Source organism: Sesamum indicum, linkage group LG4, assembly GCF_000512975.1.
Source record: "Sesamum indicum cultivar Zhongzhi No. 13 linkage group LG4, S_indicum_v1.0, whole genome shotgun sequence".
NCBI lineage: Eukaryota > Viridiplantae > Streptophyta > Magnoliopsida > Lamiales > Pedaliaceae > Sesamum > Sesamum indicum.
The window spans coordinates 7,598,417-7,619,316 of NC_026148.1; the positions used below are offsets into that span (position 1 = coordinate 7,598,417).

The following is a 20,900-nucleotide window of genomic DNA, read 5'->3' on the forward strand; positions in this document are numbered from 1 at the left end:
ATACAAGTGTTGCCCGAGGCCTCAGCAAATTTTGATAACATAATATGTGGAATAAAATTTATGTTGAGATTTTAGTATTTTCATTAAATTCTATAAAATCCCTACCCAGTCACCTTTTGTCAAGTTTGCTAATGGCCTTTAACCTGAAAAAAAATAACTTTGATAATAAAAGTGGGGGAAAGCCGTAACGATGAAGAACAATGTAATTAGCCTTGAAAATAAATTGAGAAATTCTTAGTTTTCTAGAGAAAAAAAATTATAAGCTCCTAACCTTTTTAATTTAAATCTTATAAACTTTAAAAAAAAAAAAAACTCAAGACACTTTATAACATTTAATAAAAAAAAGCTTATAAGATCACTGAAACACCCTCTGAAAGAGGGATATTCCGTGCTTGTCAATGCCAAACATATTTTCATCATCGGAGGGGCTTAACTCCGATAGTCTCCAGCAGCCCTCGTGTGTATTTTGCTTTCTCAAATATAAACAAAATACAAGTGCTTGATCATTTCGATCAATCAAGCGGGAGGGAGATTTTTAACCTTGTTGCAGCACTGAAGGAAAAAAGCCAAATAGGAATCAGAAATGATTCTGCTGTGATTCATAGGCCATATGAATGAGTTCGCTGCATAAGCTGTGAAAAGATAGCATGTTAAGATTTATGCAAACTTGAGCAACACATACTGTTGCATATTAAACTTAAAACCTTTCCTTTGTAACATAAGTTGTTTGTTTAAACTCCAAACACTTCCAACCAAACAAATCTCTTCTAAATTTCAGTAATCAGAAAATTGACAGATTGGACATAGAAGACAAGCGGAACGGTCCTGACATTAACTCCAGTCAACATACCAACTGCTCCTATATGCATCTGTTTGGAGTAAGAAAATGGTCAACATCAGTCGCAACGGTTTCAGCTAAAGAAACAGAGCACGACTTGGTCTTCCTCGCTACTTCTGGTAAGAGGAATGAGAATGGGGAACCGCACTCCTGGCAACGACTGAAGATGTTCCGAACAGGCTCACTTAAACTCTATGCATTTAGGATATGTGATTTCCATTCTCAATCTGTAAGCTTAATCTCAGAGTTCTCCGGATGCATGGAAAGATCTGCAGAGAAAATAAATAATTTTACTACCAAAGATATTTGTATATTTATATATATATATCGGTTCTTATTATATGTTTTGTCCATATATGTGCATTTAAAAATATCAAATTTTGAAGTCTCTGGTTTAAATCGAATCAGATATGACAGTTAATTTACATAGACAAAAATTTGGATCATTAAAAATACTACAAAAATATTTCTTCATTAATTACAAATATCCCTCAGCATGTGAAAGAAACTTATAATTAAGCCCGAAAGGTGATTTTTTACCATAAAAATTGGTGAATTCCAGGTGCACAAAGATTTTCCACAAATGGAGGAGCAAAATTGAAAATTTACATGAATTTTTGGATGCAGCCCTAACACAAGGCGGTAAAAGTAAGGAGCAAACCTCAATGAATATAAATGAAATTTTATATCTAACAGAGAGGTTTTTTTTTGCAATTACGACAAATGTTTAGGAGATATAAATGTAATTTACTCTAATGTAAATAGAGAAGCATGTAATTTCACCAATCTAGTGAAAATAACAAATAAGATTAGGCACTACTGCCCCAATATGAAATCACTAAAATAAGCTTATTATTATTTGTAACCCCTCCGACCACAGACCTACGTATGTGCATAATGGGAATATTTCCATTAGCTCATGAATTTCTCAGGTGTTTCTACTTTTCAGCACGTCGGTAACCTAAAGCATGGTATACGAACAAACAGAATACTCAAAACAATTCCTCCAGTATTAATTGAGCCTGACAAATAGGTCCCCGAGAAGCCAGTTTACCTCATCAGATATGTAAAGTGTTGTTCTCACACTTGATACAAACCACAATATCTGAGAAGTTGGGAGGCAAGTATATTGACAGATGGATTTCATCTTCAAGACATTTTCAGCGTACAGAAGGAAAGAAGTGTTTACTGACAATCAAAGAACATTGCATCATAGTCAATATTTCGAAACAAATTCATCAGAAACCTATAAATTTCAGTATGTCACTTATTATTTTCTCGGAATTTAGTTCATCTTTTGAGGGGAGTCTCCCCAAATCTTCTTATTCCTCCTCTTTTCTTATATTTGTAGCCTTTATATTATAACTTGCTTGAAACCTTTAAATTTTAACCTGAGGACTCGACAGATTTCTTGCTGAACTACAGATTAACTACTGCTCACAGGGTTATCATGTTTTCTTGAAGCAATCAGATTGAGGCATCTACAAAGTTCAATACTAATTGAAGGACTTTTTCTGTCTTTCTTCCCACATCACAATAGAAGGGACATGATACACGAGAAGAAAAGGATGAATCATACAAGTACACACGATCTTGTTACATTTTACTAGAGTGATGATATTAGTGTTATCCCATTATATCTTCCAAGATAATGTTACAATTTGCTCGAGACAATGATCTTAATATACAGCATCATCTGCTAAGCTGGTATATTAGTGTCATTGAAGTCCACATTTTGAACATCTTGAGCATGGCTCCATTTTACATATTCAAGTAGTATTCTAAATGAAAACAATTCTGCAACAGACCAAAAAAATTTGTGAGACATCCTACCTGCTGCCATGATTTTGATAAAAAATGATGGCCTCTAGAAACATACAGAATCCTACCGCACATGTATAACAAACTGCATAAGTAAATAACATGTACGCTACAATCAATCCATCTCTTTTTATCAAATAGTGTTCAATTATTAGTTATTCTCACCATCCTATCCAACTTCATTAGATATTTGACATGACTTTGTCCATCAACTTCATAATATGGAAAACTAATAATGGGAAATGGAAGTCGAATTAAGAATAAGTAATGGAGAAGAGGTAAATAACCTTAATGACGCGCTAATAAACTCACATATCAGCACTCCAAGTCTTTACTCGCTCTCTGCAAGCAAGATGAAGAGCTGCTCATCAGTTATTGCTCCCATCTCCATAGCCCTTTCTAAAGCAGTAAAGCCCTCAGCATCCCTGATAGATGCTCGTGCGCCTCTGAGTGACATGCATTCATAAACATGGAATCATTAAAATAGAAAAAAGCAGGTTAACAAAGTAAGCAACTTAATGCATTTGGCAAAAATGTATGATAATATACTCAGCCAATAGGACATATATTGATAACCAATTCATAACTTGCAAGATATTACATATAAAACCTGTTGGCAACTAAGTCAGGTTTTTAGATCCATGACCCAGTTGGCAGCTCTACTTAAGTAAGACTTTACTTCACAATTGAGGTGGCTTAACAGTGCTAAAATTCTTCCTTGTATAAGAAGATATATATTCATATAGATATGAAGGAGACTCATTCTCATTTTCTCTTTAAACACTGTCCTAAAAATTTCAATTTATGATTTCCCCTGGAACATCACCAAATAACTCAATTGATTGAGGCATCTAAATGTGTGAATAAGCTTGGAAGTAATCCACCGAGGCAGCCCAAGCGTGTTTGTGATTTAACCAAGGGGAGCCTTCAAGGTCAGTTCCATGCTTTGCTTCAGTCAGGTTCACTATTAAGGAATTAGTCGAATGACAGGAATAGTCAATTCAAGGAGAATGAATTCAGTTGAATGACAAGTAACCATTTCCAAAGAATTGGTCACTTAAAGCAACTATAGTGGAATATTTCATAAACTTTATGTACAAGTTGATGCTCAGTCTACAACTAGGAAGAGTATATGAGACGACACTGGATACATAAAACTGTAAGAAAATTGTTTACAAAATAATGCAAGCCTGGATATAAAAATTAGGGCGAATTACATTTTACCTCTGTGAAATGTGAAAAAATATAAATAACTGGAGTTAAACGAACACGTTCATTACTCCTTCTCATTATACAATACAAAGACACTCAGTCTTGATTTTTTCTGACGTGCAACTATAGCACGTTCCATGTAGCTGACAGGTTTTCCAGGTTGTGTATTGACATTTTTAACTTTGAATCTAGAGATGACTACAAAACCACCCCTCATGCTTGGCTTAACTGACCCCACACTTTATAGAAATTTCATCCGTATCCCTTGAGTCCAACAGTTGTTAGAACCTGTAACATTCTCTACGGAATAATTTCTCTTGCACATAGTTGAGAAAGAGAAGTGTTGAAAGAACAAAAAATAACTTAAAAGGGGGATGAAAAAGCAGTTGGCATTTTTTATTTCCCAAAGGAACAGAGGGAAGAGAGCATTTAGTTGTGAGTGGGGAAGAGACATGTTTACCGGTGACCTGTTATTTTAGCATGTATATGAACATAGAAATTGAGTTTCAGATAGTACGTACATCTTGCTTGAATATCTCAAACAATCACTCTACTAGAAAACCTAATGTAAAGATACTTCCCTGCTACTGAAACAATTAGAAGGTAATGGTTGAAACAATTAGAAGGTAATGGTTGAAACAATTAGAAGGTAATCGTACACAGATTGCTGTATTATTTAACAAATGTTTTTCATCTCAGGAGGGTTACCTTCGAAGCAAGAACTTCGCCATCTGATTGTTTCCTTTCAGGATGCAATGTTGTAGAGGAGTTCTGCCGTGAAGGTCACGCTTGTTTATATCAGCCCCTAACTGCAACAATAGCTCTAGCATCACCAAACTTCCATTATGGCATGCCAAATGCAATAAAGAACAGCCATGGAGACAGTCCCCTGGATCATTGGAAGACTTGATCCCCTCACAGGTTACTCGATCAAGCTGTTCCTTTTCAGAGTCGTGGAAGCTCCGTTGTGATCCCATTTCATCATGGTAAAAATTGCATTCAACCATGTCATCATAGGTTGTGTTTACTCTATTGGCATCTGATGTGATAGATATACGATATACTTCCCGGAGATTGTTGGCCCTAACTGCCTCCCAGATGGTGGAAGCAGAGAGATACTTGGGTTCTGTGGCTTCTTTATTCACAAGCAGTTTTCTAACATACTGGAGTTTGACAGCAAGTAAGTTCCAAATCAAAACTGAACGCAATGTATGAAAAGAAAAGGAAATTTTTTTTGAAGGGGATCATGTAAAGCCAAATAAAGCTTGTCCATATCATGGTTTTGTCAAATATATCATCTTTGGCACATTCTATGTTAAAAAATATAATTTCCACAGAAAATTAAGTGATAACCAAAGTTCAGAAAATGTTTTGATGTCCATCAATTCAAAATAAAATAAGTTAAAATGAATACTATCCAATAACAATTCTCAGAGAGGAAAAGCACACGAAAATATTCAAGCCATTTTTCATCATAAAAATTTCTGTTAGTCACAAAAAATTCGTTAAATCAATTAGAAAGTAATAAGAGCTGGACTTTCCAGAGAAATATACCTTTGCTTCAATGTACTTCTCCTTTTGATGAATTGTATCCATGGGGCTTGGTTTTGTAACTGATGGGGCATCAGCCTCTATTTTTCTGAATCAATGATTTCATTTAATGATTAATATTTCCTTCAGAAAACCAGAAAAATAAGGGCATAAAGAAAGTTGACCAATTTCATAGAAGCTATCACAATAAAAGGAGATGATCTACCAATGACATGAACTTTTATCAATTCCTAAAATTGGTTGATACAAATAAATATAACCTTCAAAACTTAAAAGATTTAATTTAAGAAGTCCGAAAAAAAAGACAGGCAATTAATTTATACTACTAGGTACATATTTGTTCTTTCCATCTAGTATAATATCTATGCCTTGACGAGGAGTCCAATACTTTTCTTTTCCAGGATAAGAGAAGAGATAACATCACTAGCAACTCGATCAATTGTGAAATAAAGGAACAAGAGTCTTTGAAGTTTAAAAAAAAAAGGAAATGCTGAATGACATACATAATGTGAAATTAGTTTGTTCCCAATGGTATGCTCTGAATCCCTTTTCTCAAAAGTCGACAAGCGACACCTAACTGTCTACATTAGAACTGTAATTTGTAATGCCTTATATATTGTGTTGACTATTAAAGAGATACTGGTGCTATAAATTGAGAGATCAATAGAATTGAGGGAGATATTAAATTAATCTTTTTTAACTCACTTATGAGGCCACTAACCCATTAGTGTACTACCAGTTAACCACAACCCATATTCTCATTCACATCCTAAATACTTGACTATTCCACTTTATTTGTATTACAGAGGTTTTGTGTGCTTGCGAAATGGCATCAGTTCTCATATAGTTATGCTTACAACTACCGTTACATGTATACCATAAAAGAAAGCTACATTAGTTGAAGAAACGTGCTCTTCCTGTGGACTCAACAACTTGTTTAGAGTTTGTTCAGTGTACACGATGATAGTTGGGCTGTTGTACATTAGAGGAGACAAATCAGTACTGCTTCTACACCAGTGAGCAAATTATATAGCAGTGACTTGAGTCAACTTTTAGTAAAGCACCATATCCGCTAAAATATGTGACTTGAGTCAACTTTTAGTAAAGCACCATATCCGCTAAAATATGTTTTCATTCACTAACTATTGCTTGTATTTTCATTAAGAAGAGCTTACTGCACATGAAAATCAATTTTGGGTCCAACACAGAATTTACCATATAGGCTGGGCCCATTCACTTGTAGGAAACCAAATCTAAGTGTTCCCTCAAGAAATTTTCAGTTAAAACTCAAAAATTTGCCACTTAAAAAGCAGCAAGCAAGACTTAACATTCACTAAGTACTCATTTGTCAGACATACTGCACGGCATGTCAAGATAGTTCTAACAAGTAGGAAATCAGCCACAGGGCTCTCTTCACTGTTGTAAATCATTCAATTCCTAAATGTTGAGAATCTTATAAGTCCTCAAAATTTAGCCAATGATGGTTTTCGGGACATGTTTGGCTTGTGAATCATACTTCTATAATTTTGCAGGCTGTCCCACTGGTAATTAAATACTGCTCTTGTCGCATTCTCAAGATAACGGATAGCCTCTCTCAGAAACATATAAGAAACCCAACAGAGCTGTTTTTGTGGATTAAAAAGAGCGCCATTCAGTGAATTTACAACTGGAGCTATATTATGAGCTTTGCTTTCATAAATTCTGGTTTCATCATCCAGTACACGCACAGATTCGCACTGCGAGGAGGTCATAATCAGGACTTGGGGATGTTATAGCTAGCGCATTGAGGTCCACCACTGGTGCTTTAAGTTGAACTAATTGTATTAGTAGAAGCTAGGTAGATTAGCAAGAAAGTGAGCAAGGTGATTTGGACCACTAATTATTAGATGGATCATCTTGTCTCTCTTTCTTTGTCTCTGTCTCTCTCTTCTATTGTCCAGTGATATTTGTCCACCACTTTTTGCTCACATACAACACCTAATTTAATTATTTATATATCTGTTTATGAATAACTTATTCACAAGAACTCTAATTTTCAGTTATACAAGTAGATAGTATACTAGGTTTTGCAAAGAAGTCTATTACGCCCTACTGAGTTCATAACTTTGTTCCTATACATGCTGCTTTGATTGCACGCAAGATTCTATTATAAAGACCTCATGATTCTTGACATTGTAAATGGTCATGGTAGAGTTCAAGGAACGTACTGGCCTTTGTGCAGTGGAAGCAACTCCTCCCAGACAGAATTACAGTAGGCATTACCCAGGGCTTGGAATAAGTCCAAGACAGTAGGTTCCCAAACTTTCACATCCAAGGTGACTGATCTTACCTGTAAATGGTAGGAAAAGTATATGTTAATTCTAGGTTCCTATGGTTGTCAAATCTTGTGAGAGTAATACGATGTTCAAGTACATGTTGTGGGTTCTAAACCCTAAGCCAAATATACATAAACCACGCAATTTTCATTGAACAAGAGTTTTTCATAAGGATAAGTTATGGTACATTTACGTGTATATCAAGGTGAAGACCAGCATATCTTTAACAGTCTAAAAGGAAATAATGTCTTTGTAATTAGATACATCTTTTTCTATTCCAAAAGGAAAAGAAGAATTGCAAGAAGCCCAAGAATGACAGAAAATTGGATTTTCTGAGATTATATGATGGTGGTTTTAAATGCAAAATATATGAACTGTTTAAAGTAAAATGAATATCTGAACTGTTTAAAGTAAAATGAATATCTGAATTGTTTAAAGTGAAATGGATATCTAAGGTAGCAAGATATAGGTTCCATCTTGCAACATTTTAGAAACCAAAGGCGACGGACATGCTTTTGATTCAGTAGAAAGAATGCAAGTACGAAGCACCGATTACAGTTTTTTCATAAAACCAAGATCAATAAACCTGAATCTACGTATATATTTGTAATGTGAAATTTTTTAACAGAAAAGGTAGAAATACGAAACAGCAAATATATATATATGTATAAATCTATACTATATAATATAAAAGTAAGAATTGTGCAAGTGTTTCTTTTTTTATTATGAAAAGACATTCATACCCATAAGTATTTTTTTTAATAATAAATAATCATTAGTTATAAAAAAAAATCAAAGTGTATCTAGACAAGGAAACTATTTAATAGTCCTAGCTTCTGTAAATCCCAAGGCGTAATTTTAAAATGAACAACATTTCTAGCAAAAACAAAATAAAAATGGCAAATAATATTTCAATGGAATTGATTTGCCAGAAAAGTTTTGAATAGTTCAAGGTTAGTACAAACTTTTAGGGCATATAATATAACGGTGAACCTTAAAATTTTACATGAATTTTATGTGAACAATTAAGCTAAAACTTCAAAAAATGGACTAGAATAAACATAAAAAGAATTGTGGTTAGGAGTTTAAATTATGAGGACAAGTTAATGCCAGAAATGACTGCTTCACTATGATGAATGTGTAAAGAAAAGAAAAGAAAAATGATATTGTATATAGAAGAGTAGGCTGAAGTGAGACGTTGGAGAAGGATTTACACAATATTACAACAAATAACCCAATTTAAGATCTATGCACAGTAGTTAGTATTGAAATGTAATAAACATAATTATAGGAATGCATTATACTAAGTAGAATTATTTTGAGACTAAGGGTTTATCTAATTTAGATTATTTCTTCCTTAAATAACTAATAAATAGTATAACATCAATCAATTTTGAAACATTAAGAAACAAAGAGATGTTAATAAAAGAATAGCAAAGTGAGGGAAGGTAATGTTGTACGATTACTGCTTCAAAAATAAGCAAAAGCTAAATACAGCACATAATTAGAAATAATATTTTAAATAATTGCAACTAACAGTCTATAATTTCAAAACTACAATTTTATAAGTCAACAAATTAGGAATCTTTAGAGCAACTAGCTCTGTACACCCGTTCATAGTAAAGAGAAGACCTTTTCTCCTAAAGCTTTAGGAGCAATGCAATTCAATGACTGATATATATGCTTCAGCTTGAGCTTGAGGAAGAGTTCAGCTTAAGGGAGAGTGTTAGGATTTGTGTAAGGTTCATTTATGTATACCTTCTCCTATCTGTTAAAGATAAGTAGTTTAATTTATTTGTAGATATCTCTAAAATCCATCCTATATATGTTGAGGTTGTATCCTTCAATAATATACACAATAAGATCTTTTCCATTCTACAATTTCTATGTCAATTCTTTTTTGGGTAATACCATTAGAGTATAATAACAATATATACTATGTGAAAAATTAAGCTGTACAAACTAGATATACAATTAAATAAAAGTAAAGATAAATCATACATATTAGATTCATATGAATAAAACTGAAAAAATTAACTAGATATATGAAATCAAAAGTTGAAATACGAAAGACCAAATTATTCACATTGAAGATTTTGTTTTCCTTAAAGCAAGCACTTACTAAATTTACGACATCATTTCCAAGCTCAGTCAAAACAATCTCAGTAAGCATGCTTAACAGTCCTAATTATATACTTGCCATCTAAAAATGAGTAAAAGAGCTTTACAAGCCATTGGACAGGTCATAAAGTTGGTCAATAGTAAAAAGTCTTCGCTCCTAGTTTTGAGGACAGATGACTAACTATATTAAAAGTTATGAGATAAATAATATGACTTGGATTATTTATTTGCAAACGAAGTTAAAAGTACCTTATGATTAAATGGATGGAATGACGAAAACCTAAAATAATAACTTTGCAAAGGAAGTACAATAACAGCATACCAAATTTTAAAAGTAAAAGAAAGAAAACAAACAGAAAAAGAAATAACAAATCATTTCTAAATTCCATGATGGTACAATAACATATACCTTTGATATGTGGACACCAAGATTACGGTGAATGCCAGAGCACTCAATGCACATTACGATGCCAAGATTCAAAGATGCCCAATCAGGGTCGGAAGCACTGCATTCAGCGCACTGGTCATTTCCAGGAACTTCCCTCAGAATCCTGGAAACAGAATCAGCTCGGTTGACTCCTATGCCATAAGGAATTTCTCCATTATCAAGTGATCGACTAAAAGATGCCCCAGAAGGATCATAAATTTTATCATTATCATGTTTCCCCAAATCCACCTGCCATTTTTTTTTTTTTTTTGCAAAAAAAAAGAAAGACTCATGTCAGAAGACTCAGAACTGGTTTTTTCAGATGACATTTACAGACAATGGGTTCAAAGAATCATGAAAAGTATAGAGTTCACCTGCTGTATATGAGAATTCAAGAGGGATGTAATAACTCCTGTGATTTTGTTCATCCAGTCCATCCTATCAGCTTCAGTTTCAGCCTATCCATGCCAACATAGAAAGGTTGATATAGCTGCTGCAATTCATTGAACTTCCAACTTCCAGTAATCATAAATGTGGTCAATAGAGAAGGTTAAGAAATACTGAAATACTAGTTGTGAGTTTCTTAATGATGCCACTTAAGAGAAATCTTACAACTATCATGTCTTTTTCATACAAAAGGCTGCTATTAATATTTCTTTAACCATATTCTTAATCATGAGAGATGTTTGCACACACCCGTCCAGTAGCCCATATGGTATACAGACATATATACATTTTGCTTATGCTCATTTTTTATCCTTATGGTGTAAGCAGAAGCACCTTAATAATAAACAAATAAGTACCAGAGAGAAAACAGTGATGCTGGACAGAGCTCTCATTTCAACAAATTTTCAGTATATGCAAGTCACTGTTTCCTAGGAACCTGTGGGCGAGTGCATACACATGTTAAACGTAACACTTGGGTGTCCGTCATACGAAAACAATGATTACAGTGGACTACTTTGGATATCATAGTCTCTCTCTCCGAAGGAAAAAAAAATATGTCAGCTCATAGACAACAGTATTGCAAAGACAAAAGGCTGTCTATCAGATCAAACAAGGACACTTCTTCACTTACAAATTTAAACTATGTTCTTTTACAAGTTCAATGGAGATAGAGATTTACAGAACAAAAAATATTCCAAAGCTTTGGAGCGTGTATTCAAGAATAAGTAAACTAAGAAACGAAGAAACATGGCAGCATCAGGATTCTATAGGTTGCCAACATGCGATGAAAAACCACAAGCAAACATGTTCAACAAATTACCTGTAAGGTGTAAGTTTTTAATGGTGAAATTATTCTGAAGCACAGTCGCAGATCAGTATCCTCAGCATCAATCTTAATTGTAGAAGTCCGCAAATCAACAGTGCTACAGCCCAAACGTTCTTCAGAAGACAATGCTTCTCGATGGTGCCTTGCTCGGAATCTACTAAACACACGATTATTATGCTCCAGTGAGTGTGAAGAATGTAATGAAGGAGAACCCTGGAAATATATGAAAATTAGGCTTGCTTCCCCAGTCAAAAAATGCTGGTGGTGCTATAAATGAAATAATATAATTGGTCCTTTGAGTTCGAAAAGCTACGAACAAGAAATAATAGGCATTGATACTCACCAGATAACCTGGAAAAAAGGATGTCATATAATCTGAGCCTGATCAAGGAATTATGACTAGCAGTGACTATATTTCATTAGGGCAACTATATTTTACCAAAAAGCAATGACTTGCTACACCGCAACACTTCTTAGTAGATAGTGTATCCTCAAGGGACTAAGAGTTTTAGTGGCAGTAGATTATCTATAAGGGGAGAGTCTAAATGAACGTCACAGCAAAGGACATGCTTCATCCTTGACGAATTCATGATTGTTATACATGGATCTATGTTCTTAACATGATTCATTATATGATGAAATAAGATTTAGGCAGCTATCTCATATTTACAGATTGTCAGCCAGCAATTTCTGAAAGCTCAAAATTCAAGTCGAGATACAGTATACTTCAAGCTGTTGCGATGCTCAATGGCATGTGAACATGCAAAAATGGTCCTCAACCACACATTAAATAACAGATAGAATCAGGAAAAAAAAATAAAAAAAAAATAGCAGTCAAGTATAGGGAGAACAATGCCAGGCAACACAAGTTTAATCATACAAAAAGCGAGTTGCACACTTAGAACACATAACAAAACTGACATACCCCTACTTTGGGACCTTTGTTTCTGTAATAATATAGAGTCCCTTGACTGTCAAGTATAAAGAATCTCCTTTTCCAATCTGCTCTCAGGCTTGAAGATCTTTTCAAAAGATACCCCTGCTTGATAGTCTGGACCTAAAAACAAATCAAAGACATTTCATAAACTATGGAATATTATTCTTAATTAACACCCTATATATTCAGATGTGCTAAATTTGAAGGAAACAAATATCCAGGTCATCTCAACCAGATGCTCCCTCCCTTTTTCAGTTGGATTAATGCAACTAAATTGGCAAATTCATATGCAATATGAAATCGCCACCATCTCCACAAACTGGATCCAGATCACATACATGACCCACAACTATTATTTATGACTTGCTCTTCTACTGATGACATTTCAGGGAAAGGTTCAAACAAGTCGAGCTCGAGATGAGCTCAGCAAAATTTTAAGGCTTGAGCTTGACAAACTCAACTTTTTTCCTGGAACACAAGCTCAAAAGGAAAAATCTGATATCAAGCTCTCTCTCGATGAGAAAATTTTAAATTTTTAATAATTATATCAAATGAGTTCAAAAGATTACTGTTTTTGAGAATATTAATAAACATATTAAATCAACAAAGAAAATTTATCCTGCATTGAATGATAAAACTACTCTTAATTTTTTCGTCCAAACTAAAAAGATAAACTCAAAAGGTATATTAGCATTAACATGATCAAATGTAATTCAATCTTTTTAAAATTGATTAAAAATTTAAAGTGTTAAAAGCATTTGTTCAACTTCATGATAAAAATACATAATTTATTATTTATTTGAATTATATGTCAAAGATTAGCTTATACACATACTTGGTAGTATAAAATCTGCATTAAATTATGTGAAAATTTATGCATAACTTGATATATTTAAATACTGAATTAGAAAAATACGAATAAATATAGGAAAAATAGTAATTCATGGAGTAAGTCATCTTTATAAAGAAGTTTGCCTAGGGTAAGTTTTTATCTTTAATTAAATTATATAAAAATTAATCTCGAAGAGATATATAAACATTCAAAAACATATTTTCTAAAAATAAAATGAGAATGATTCTCAAAGTAATTATTAAGATATGATGATAGCAATTTAAATTATTATTTTATCAATTATATAAGATAACATAGAAAAATTTTATAAACCATGCAGTACTTGAACATTAATAATACAATATTAAGGAAAATATATACAAATTTCAATTACTATCATCGTTGTTATTATCTTTAGAGAAATTTTATGGGTATTACCAAACTTTACCACAAATTTATAAGAAATACATTAGATTTATTATGCATATTTATAAATCTTTGTGAAAGTATAGGCTCACAAGCTAAATACAAAAGGTTATTGTTATTGTTAAAATATGTATTTTCAATCTTAAAGATCATTTCAGATTCTTCTTGAGACCCTATTAATTTCATTAAAAATAATGGATAAAGAATTGATACTGAAATAAATCAATAAAAATCATATGTATTATATTAAATAAGTGAGATTATCATAATCTTATATAAAATTGAAAATTTGAGATATGGATTGATTATTATAATCCAAATAAGGGAGGCAGTAGAATAAACCTTTCAATGTTAACCTTGCTGATACAACATTAGTTCATTATTAAAACAGTCTACCACTCAATAGGAACCCATATATGAAAACAACTCACCTCATCATTGGCAGTGGCCAGCATGATTGCCTCCATGCTTTTATAAGCAGTCATACCAAATCCGTTCATGGCAATAGCATTTGATGATGTTGCCAGTTTATGGGATGCCTGCAATTGATTTAGCTCCGATTGTGTCCTAAACTCCTGGATTCTTTTTGCTAGTTTATCTTGTTCGATATTTGCCTGCTCCTTTGATTGTTGAGCATATGTTAATACCTGAATTCGTGGTGTAGAAAAGGCATAAAAAGAATATTAGTTTCCAACGGAACCAATCAATTTAACACATTTGCACTGCATATCTGCAACTCTCATATACAAAACACATATGTATAGATTATATTTGTATCTGTTTGAGGTTGAAAATATGCAAATAGTAATTCAGAAAGCTGAGCAGAGGGAAAGAAAATGTCAAAGTGGAGCCGCTAATATGTTGCTCATCACCTAAACAATTAACGGCATGATTGGTAGGTAAGGGAATTAGGTGGGAATAGAATGAATTTAAGAATGGAATAAGAATGGGAAAAGAATAATATTTATACAACATATTCTATTCTTGGTATGTATAAAGAAAGGAGAAGGCAATAGAATTGTCATTCTTTAGGTGATCCCACTCATTGTTAAGGGAAAAAAAACGGGTAATTATGGAATAAAATTACTTTAATAACAGATTTAGATCTTTTTTAGTTAATTATTCATATTCTATTTAAATTGATTATGTTGAGTTCAATTATATAATGGTAGCACTTTCAAAAACAAGAAAAAAGAATACGGCAGATTATAAGCAATTTATAAGATATCTCACATGTATTAAAAGAGAAAGTATCAGAAACTCATTTCTTTATTGAAGAAAAATTTGTTGCACAACCACATTCATAGTTCAAAATATATATATACCAACTTAAATGACCAAATGAACTAATCTATCTGTAAATATATGACAACAGATTATGTTTTATCTAGTCACATTAAATTAGGATGAAAATTTTTTGCCAAGAGAAAAATAGATTTCATTTCCAACAAATTAGGAATGGTTAATACCATGTGTAAGGGAAGAAAATGGATAATCTCATACATATGGGAACGGCTAAACACTATTTGCAGATATAGCAACAATAGGTATATGGTGATATCTTGTGCTCTTGGTGAAAATGTTCGATATGGTTGTTTGGACGTAAAATCATAAGCAAGGTGAATATGTGTTGATACAGAAGGGGGCTAGGAAATTTATGGCAATATAGTGCCTTCTTCGGCACAGTTCATCTATAAATAAATTTCAAATTCTTATTTTATTTTATAGCATCAAATTAGAGAGAGAGGGGGCGGGGATAGATCAAAATATATTTTTAAATACCAACATCTGAGATTTACTAATGCATCTCCAGTTGATTCTGAAAATTCAAATAAAAGTTCCGAAGTACCCCAAAACATTGAATTTTTGTGAGATCTTGGCAGTATGGCAGCTTTCATAGCGGCTCTATTTTTAACCTTTTTGCCAGAGGTGAAGACATGAGTTCAGTGATTTTTATCGTGACTTCAGTGAGTTCAATGGTCAGTACATAGAATTGATCAGGTCAATTAATTGAACCTAATGAGATTAGGGAAAGCCAGTAGGAAGTGTTTACTAATTGATTGACTTATTAATTAGACAGGCTTTTAATTGGTTCAAAACTTGGTTTAGTAAATTACTTAATGAGATCAACTAAATGGGTTAAATTTATTTGAGTCTAGCTCCAATAGGTATGAGCTTGATTAGATCAATGGCCACCAGAATCACAATATAGTATATTCCAAAAGAAGATTAATAAAGAGAAAGGTAAGTTTAGTAAACTATCGAACAGCTTCTTTGTGAGGTATGAAAACTACAAACCATTCTTAATGCATAAAGACTACTTAGCTGTTTTAGGATCATTTTACTAATCTATTAATTCATTCAGCTGAATATTTTCTTCTGTATGTCAATCGTCCATGTGTTAGCTAGTACTTATAACACATGAAGTGTAGATACCAAGAAACGTATCACCTAAAATTGGTTCAGTAAGGTTCTATAAGGTCCTACAGCTACTTGTTTTATGCTATCATTATTGAACTAAATAATACTTGCAAATATTATAATTAATCAAAATGTGACTAGTCCTGCTGATTGGTTAACTTCTTACTAAGTTGATTCCCAGAAATAAATGTCATCCAGATGCATGCAGATGCAAAGCTTGGTTGTATAAAATTCAAGGAAAGTCCTATGCACAGTCTATCATAGTTATGCTCTTGATTTACCACAGAACAGAAATAAAAATAGAGAATATTGAAGAGGGGAAAGTATGGCAGAAACTTTGGGTACATTCGACTACGGCATCTTACAGTCAAGACATCATCTCCCCTCAGAATAACAATTAGATGAGTTAATATTGATTAGCATACCTGGTGAATAAAAGGCTCCATTTGGTTCAATAGGTCATACCCCTGGAACAATATATTGGTATATTGTCAAGTAGAATATATCAAAAGGATCCATGGGCAATGATTACATATTAGCAACTCTACGCACCAATTTGAAATATCGCAGGTGAGCATCCATAATTGCACTAAAAGATTCCAAGAACTCGAACTTCTTTTTAGCTTCAACATTCATGAGAGCCTGTACCTGAAATTCATAATCGGAGGAAGGTAGTTAAAACACAAGATGGATAAGTAAAATTCATAAGATGAGCGTAAGAGAGGATCACTTGTGCATCATGGTACCAAATTAAAGCGGCCTTTCTCAAATGTTGACTTTGAATTCTGTAGATCCTGTCATATAATGAACAGATAGGTTTCCATCATTTAAAAAAGAAAGATAAAAGAATATGGCACAGATGATTAAGCAGTTCGTTCAACGTTTCTTTTGCTATAGTATTAAGATAGAAGTTTCAATAGTTTAAACAAAGAGGATATATGGTTGAGTACATCCTCACAATCAAGTAATAGGATGAGAGAAAAAGATCAACAGGATCTAAGAAAAGCATATTGTATATATAAATATATATGTATATAGATATACATATTATATGAAGGGGTTAAGCAGGATAGTCCATGAAAAATGAGAACGAAGCAAACCTATTCAAAACATAAAGAAGTAATCCATTTAACCCCAAACTGCAAGAGGGTTTTTTCCTTTATGGCAAAACATATTAATTGACAGAAAGACAAAACTGCACCTAAGGACCCATGGCCGAGGCTCCTACTTCCTTTTCATGATATCAATTAAGTTTCCATTTCCTAAAGTAGCAACTTTCTCTCAAAAGTGCAATACATGACCCACTGTTACTCCTAACACTAACATTTTAAGCTAAAAGTGTCAACATAAATCTGGAGCTCTTTTTTCCTAACATTGATTTAATTTTTTTTGCCACTTCAATCATGGGTTTCAAAAATGAGTTCAAGGTGTATGAAACAAGTCTTTGTAAGGAAATAAAGCTTAATGAAAGAGTCAATTTCGCTCTTTTTCATCTGATACCTTATTAAGCTCATTATTGGTTGCACCTGAAAAGTAATTTTGACCATGCCTAGCAGAAATATTAGCATATGCAATTACTATCCTGTTTGGATAATGTTATAACTAGTTCTGAGTTTCTGTTAGTTTCATTATCTGCTAAATGATACCACAAATAAATGCAAGTCCAGAAATGTGGGAATGATCCATCTAAAAAGACATTTACCATATTAAATATATTACATATCTCATTTATCTTTCAAAAGAAGGGAAACAGCAAATATTTTACAAGCATGTTCGTTCTAAATAAGTAGATGTTTATCGGAAATAACTCCAAGAGAAAATAAAGTAGTACATAATTGATTGGATGAATTGGCAACAATGAGAAGGGAGATCATAACATATTGTAAGAACTTCAATGTTCTTGAAGTGGTGATTGTAACTGTTGATCATGCATAAACATACATATTTAACCTTTCACCTACAAACAGCTATTCTTTTCTCAACTACTTCGGATGCTGTGTGTCTAATGCCCTGCCTTCTAACTAACCTATCTTATGTTTGTTTGTAGGGCCACTCAAGTATCAACCAAGGAAAGAATACACCAGATAACCTCCTCTCCCTTGGCAATTTATGCATAACCCAAAAAAAGAATAAATACGAGCGCACAGAACACAGACAAATTGTATCTAAGATCTAGATTACCAATCCTTGAAGCTTAAGATTTCGAAGATCATTTGTAATGAAGGTACATCAGTAGGCATATGCAATAAGAAAGATAACAACAGTGTGACAAGTTTCATTATTAAAGAGATACTTCACCAAAACAAATTTAATGACGTATTTATGAGGGAATTGAAAAAATAGACCTCTTCTAGCTCAGCAACAACTTCATCCCTTGTATTCTTCTTTAAGGAAGCAAACTTGTCCCTTGCCTGACAGGAAAGGGAATATGTTATGTATTGAAATATAATTAACATGTAACTCGAATTGTATACCAAATGCATTACTTTTGGGAAACAATTACGAGCTAATGAAACAATGAGTGGATATGTGAATATTCATGCAGTGCTGTCGAGGTGGAAAGGTAAAATTCATCAAAAAGACATCTTACGGTCCAAATTGCAAGGTATGAGATTTGGAATCCATATCAACAAAATGGAGTTTATATTGCCCTAGATTCTCCCAATTCATCAAATAATTCTCAAGCAGAGTTCTCTCAAAGTCATATCAAGTGGCATAGGCATGTCAAATGCTCCTCCTAATTGCAATGGTGAGGTAGCGGTGATGATGCCCAGCACTAGGTTAAGTTATGAAAAAGTTAGCCCATACAGGGTCAGGGCTGGGAACTCCGGTGGAATATTATGATTCTCATGGCAAGCTGAAGGACTTAGATTCCACGAGGATCATATGAGTATTAATAGAGTTTATATGACCTTGGCCTCCCACTTTACTAACAAAGTTCTTTTATACGGTTCTCTCGAGGTAATATCAGAGTCCTCCTACAACTTGGTCACTACCCCATACTTTGGGGCCCCGAAAGGAAAGTTATACATCCTTCAAAATCCATCCACCAACTGCTAGTGCACTAGACACTTATATTAAAGACTCTTTGGTGATACTTTTGAAAGTTCAATAATAATAAAGCGTAAAAGTTTTTAAAAAAATTATATGGAAAGAGGACAGGCAAGCCCTTAAGGAGGAATTATCACTTCACTATAATCATCGAACACTAAAATACTTGTTACAAGTAACAAAAGCTTTAGTAGTAGAAACGAATAGGATGTAATTTGATAAGTCAAACTGGCTCCAATTATCTAGAATATCCTTGTTATCTAACAGTAAATCAATTATTGCCTAATCCACCATTATAAAATTAAAGAGACTACCAAAATGCAATTACTTTATGACTAATAATAAAAATGCCTCTGAAAGAAGTTCTTTACTCCAGCCTCCGGATTAAATGATTTAATGACCAGAAAACAAGTTTACCTGAAGTTTTTTGGATAACTAAGAAAAGGTTATGTCCTTTCCAATTTTAAGGTAAAACATGAATGTAGTTTCAAAAATTATCTTCTTGTGTGACCACTGAAAGAACCACCATCCAACACGTAAAAATGACGTCAAGGATCCTATCGTACCAGTGCTAAAAGCACTTTGTTGTGAGAGGAAAGCGCGACAGTTTTGCAAGGTCTGATTAGCTCCTGGAAACATTGGCTTGGTACTGTTAGCTATTTCACATTCACAAGCACTCAACAATGTTGTCTTGTTTTCTCACTTAGGGCTCTTAAACTACAAGCAAAATCACACTAATGTCGATTCCAATTAACCGATCTAAAGTACCAAAGTAGGGCAATACAACACATTTGACACAATAAAGATGTCCTACAACTAAACAGTAAGGTTTTTGCATCTAACCTAGATGTAAACAGCCTTGTACCGGTCAACATGGAATCAAGCTAGTTGGCTAGTGTCACCACCAAGGACCTTGCAGCGGCAAAGGGTTAAGGCATCTCACTAGCTACAGTCAAACATCATTAAAGATAATGTATAAGATTATTCTAGTGAAAGAGGATGAATTAAGACACAATTATGGTTAAGCTGATGACGAGAAACTATCTGAGCAACTTAAACTGTCTAGTGCAATAGCTATTCAGAGAAATATAACTGGCTGAGAATTTCAGAATACAGGTCTTTATGGTGGTTGGGGGGTCAAAACAAAGAAAATTCTGGTAATAGATGAATTTCCATGACAATCTAGAAGAGTTTAAAGCAAGAACCAAAGATGCCTCCTTCATGGCAGTAAATATAACCCAGGCTCTTGTACTCACTTCATGAGGAACAAGCACAATTGGAACTTTAGTCCAGAATCCTTTTATTCCACAAGGGAAGTTCCATGGGAAAGGAGAGGGTACAGCTTAGGCAATGCCAACAATGCTAAGTTACAAGTGAAATCCTCTCATAAGTTGCAGAGGCTGAAGAGCATCCTAATATTGCCTCGGCCATAGAAGCAGCCCACAAAACTAACCTCAACCGTGATGACCATAAGAAGACAAATAAGCCATACATCAGTTGGGCTTTGCAGCAACCCAGACCGGGCGACATAGATCTTCTAGGATTAGGAGATCTGGTACTCAGTCTCTACATCATTAACAGAGTAGCTGCCAAGAATGACTTGTTAGTTTCCGGGAGCTAGGGATCTGTTCTAACCAGATAAAAAGCTTGGTTGGCAACACCATACTTCTGAACA

The 20,900-nt window shown here is 33.6% G+C and overlaps 1 protein-coding gene across 3 annotated transcripts in view; it reads right to left on the reverse strand.

The window, feature by feature from the left end:
• The window catches only part of LOC105160168 (ADP-ribosylation factor GTPase-activating protein AGD4), a 29,485-nt gene continuing 9,235 nt past the window's right edge, over positions 651 to 20,900 (reverse strand). The window contains exons 9-23 of one of the 3 annotated variants that reach the window (XR_002286956.1): positions 18,520 to 18,585; positions 16,921 to 16,968; positions 16,727 to 16,822; positions 16,600 to 16,641; positions 14,185 to 14,400; positions 12,484 to 12,615; positions 11,553 to 11,771; positions 10,660 to 10,743; positions 10,268 to 10,534; positions 7,630 to 7,751; positions 5,426 to 5,510; positions 4,580 to 5,034; positions 2,947 to 3,105; positions 1,893 to 2,026; positions 651 to 1,107 (exon numbers count right to left, since the gene is read on the reverse strand). Coding sequence is in view for 2 of the 3 variants with exons in the window: in XM_020693350.1 (XP_020549009.1) it covers positions 2,991 to 3,105; positions 4,580 to 5,034; positions 5,426 to 5,510; positions 7,630 to 7,751; positions 10,268 to 10,534; positions 10,660 to 10,743; positions 11,553 to 11,771; positions 12,484 to 12,615; positions 14,185 to 14,400; positions 16,600 to 16,641; positions 16,727 to 16,822; positions 16,921 to 16,968; positions 18,520 to 18,585 (1,947 nt within the window). In the remaining variant the exon portion in view is untranslated. The remainder of the gene's footprint in view (positions 1,108 to 1,892; positions 2,027 to 2,946; positions 3,106 to 4,579; positions 5,035 to 5,425; positions 5,511 to 7,629; positions 7,752 to 10,267; positions 10,535 to 10,659; positions 10,744 to 11,552; positions 11,772 to 12,483; positions 12,616 to 14,184; positions 14,401 to 16,599; positions 16,642 to 16,726; positions 16,823 to 16,920; positions 16,969 to 18,519; positions 18,586 to 20,900) is intronic. The other 2 variants (XM_020693350.1, XM_011077436.2) reach the window with 2 other exon arrangements.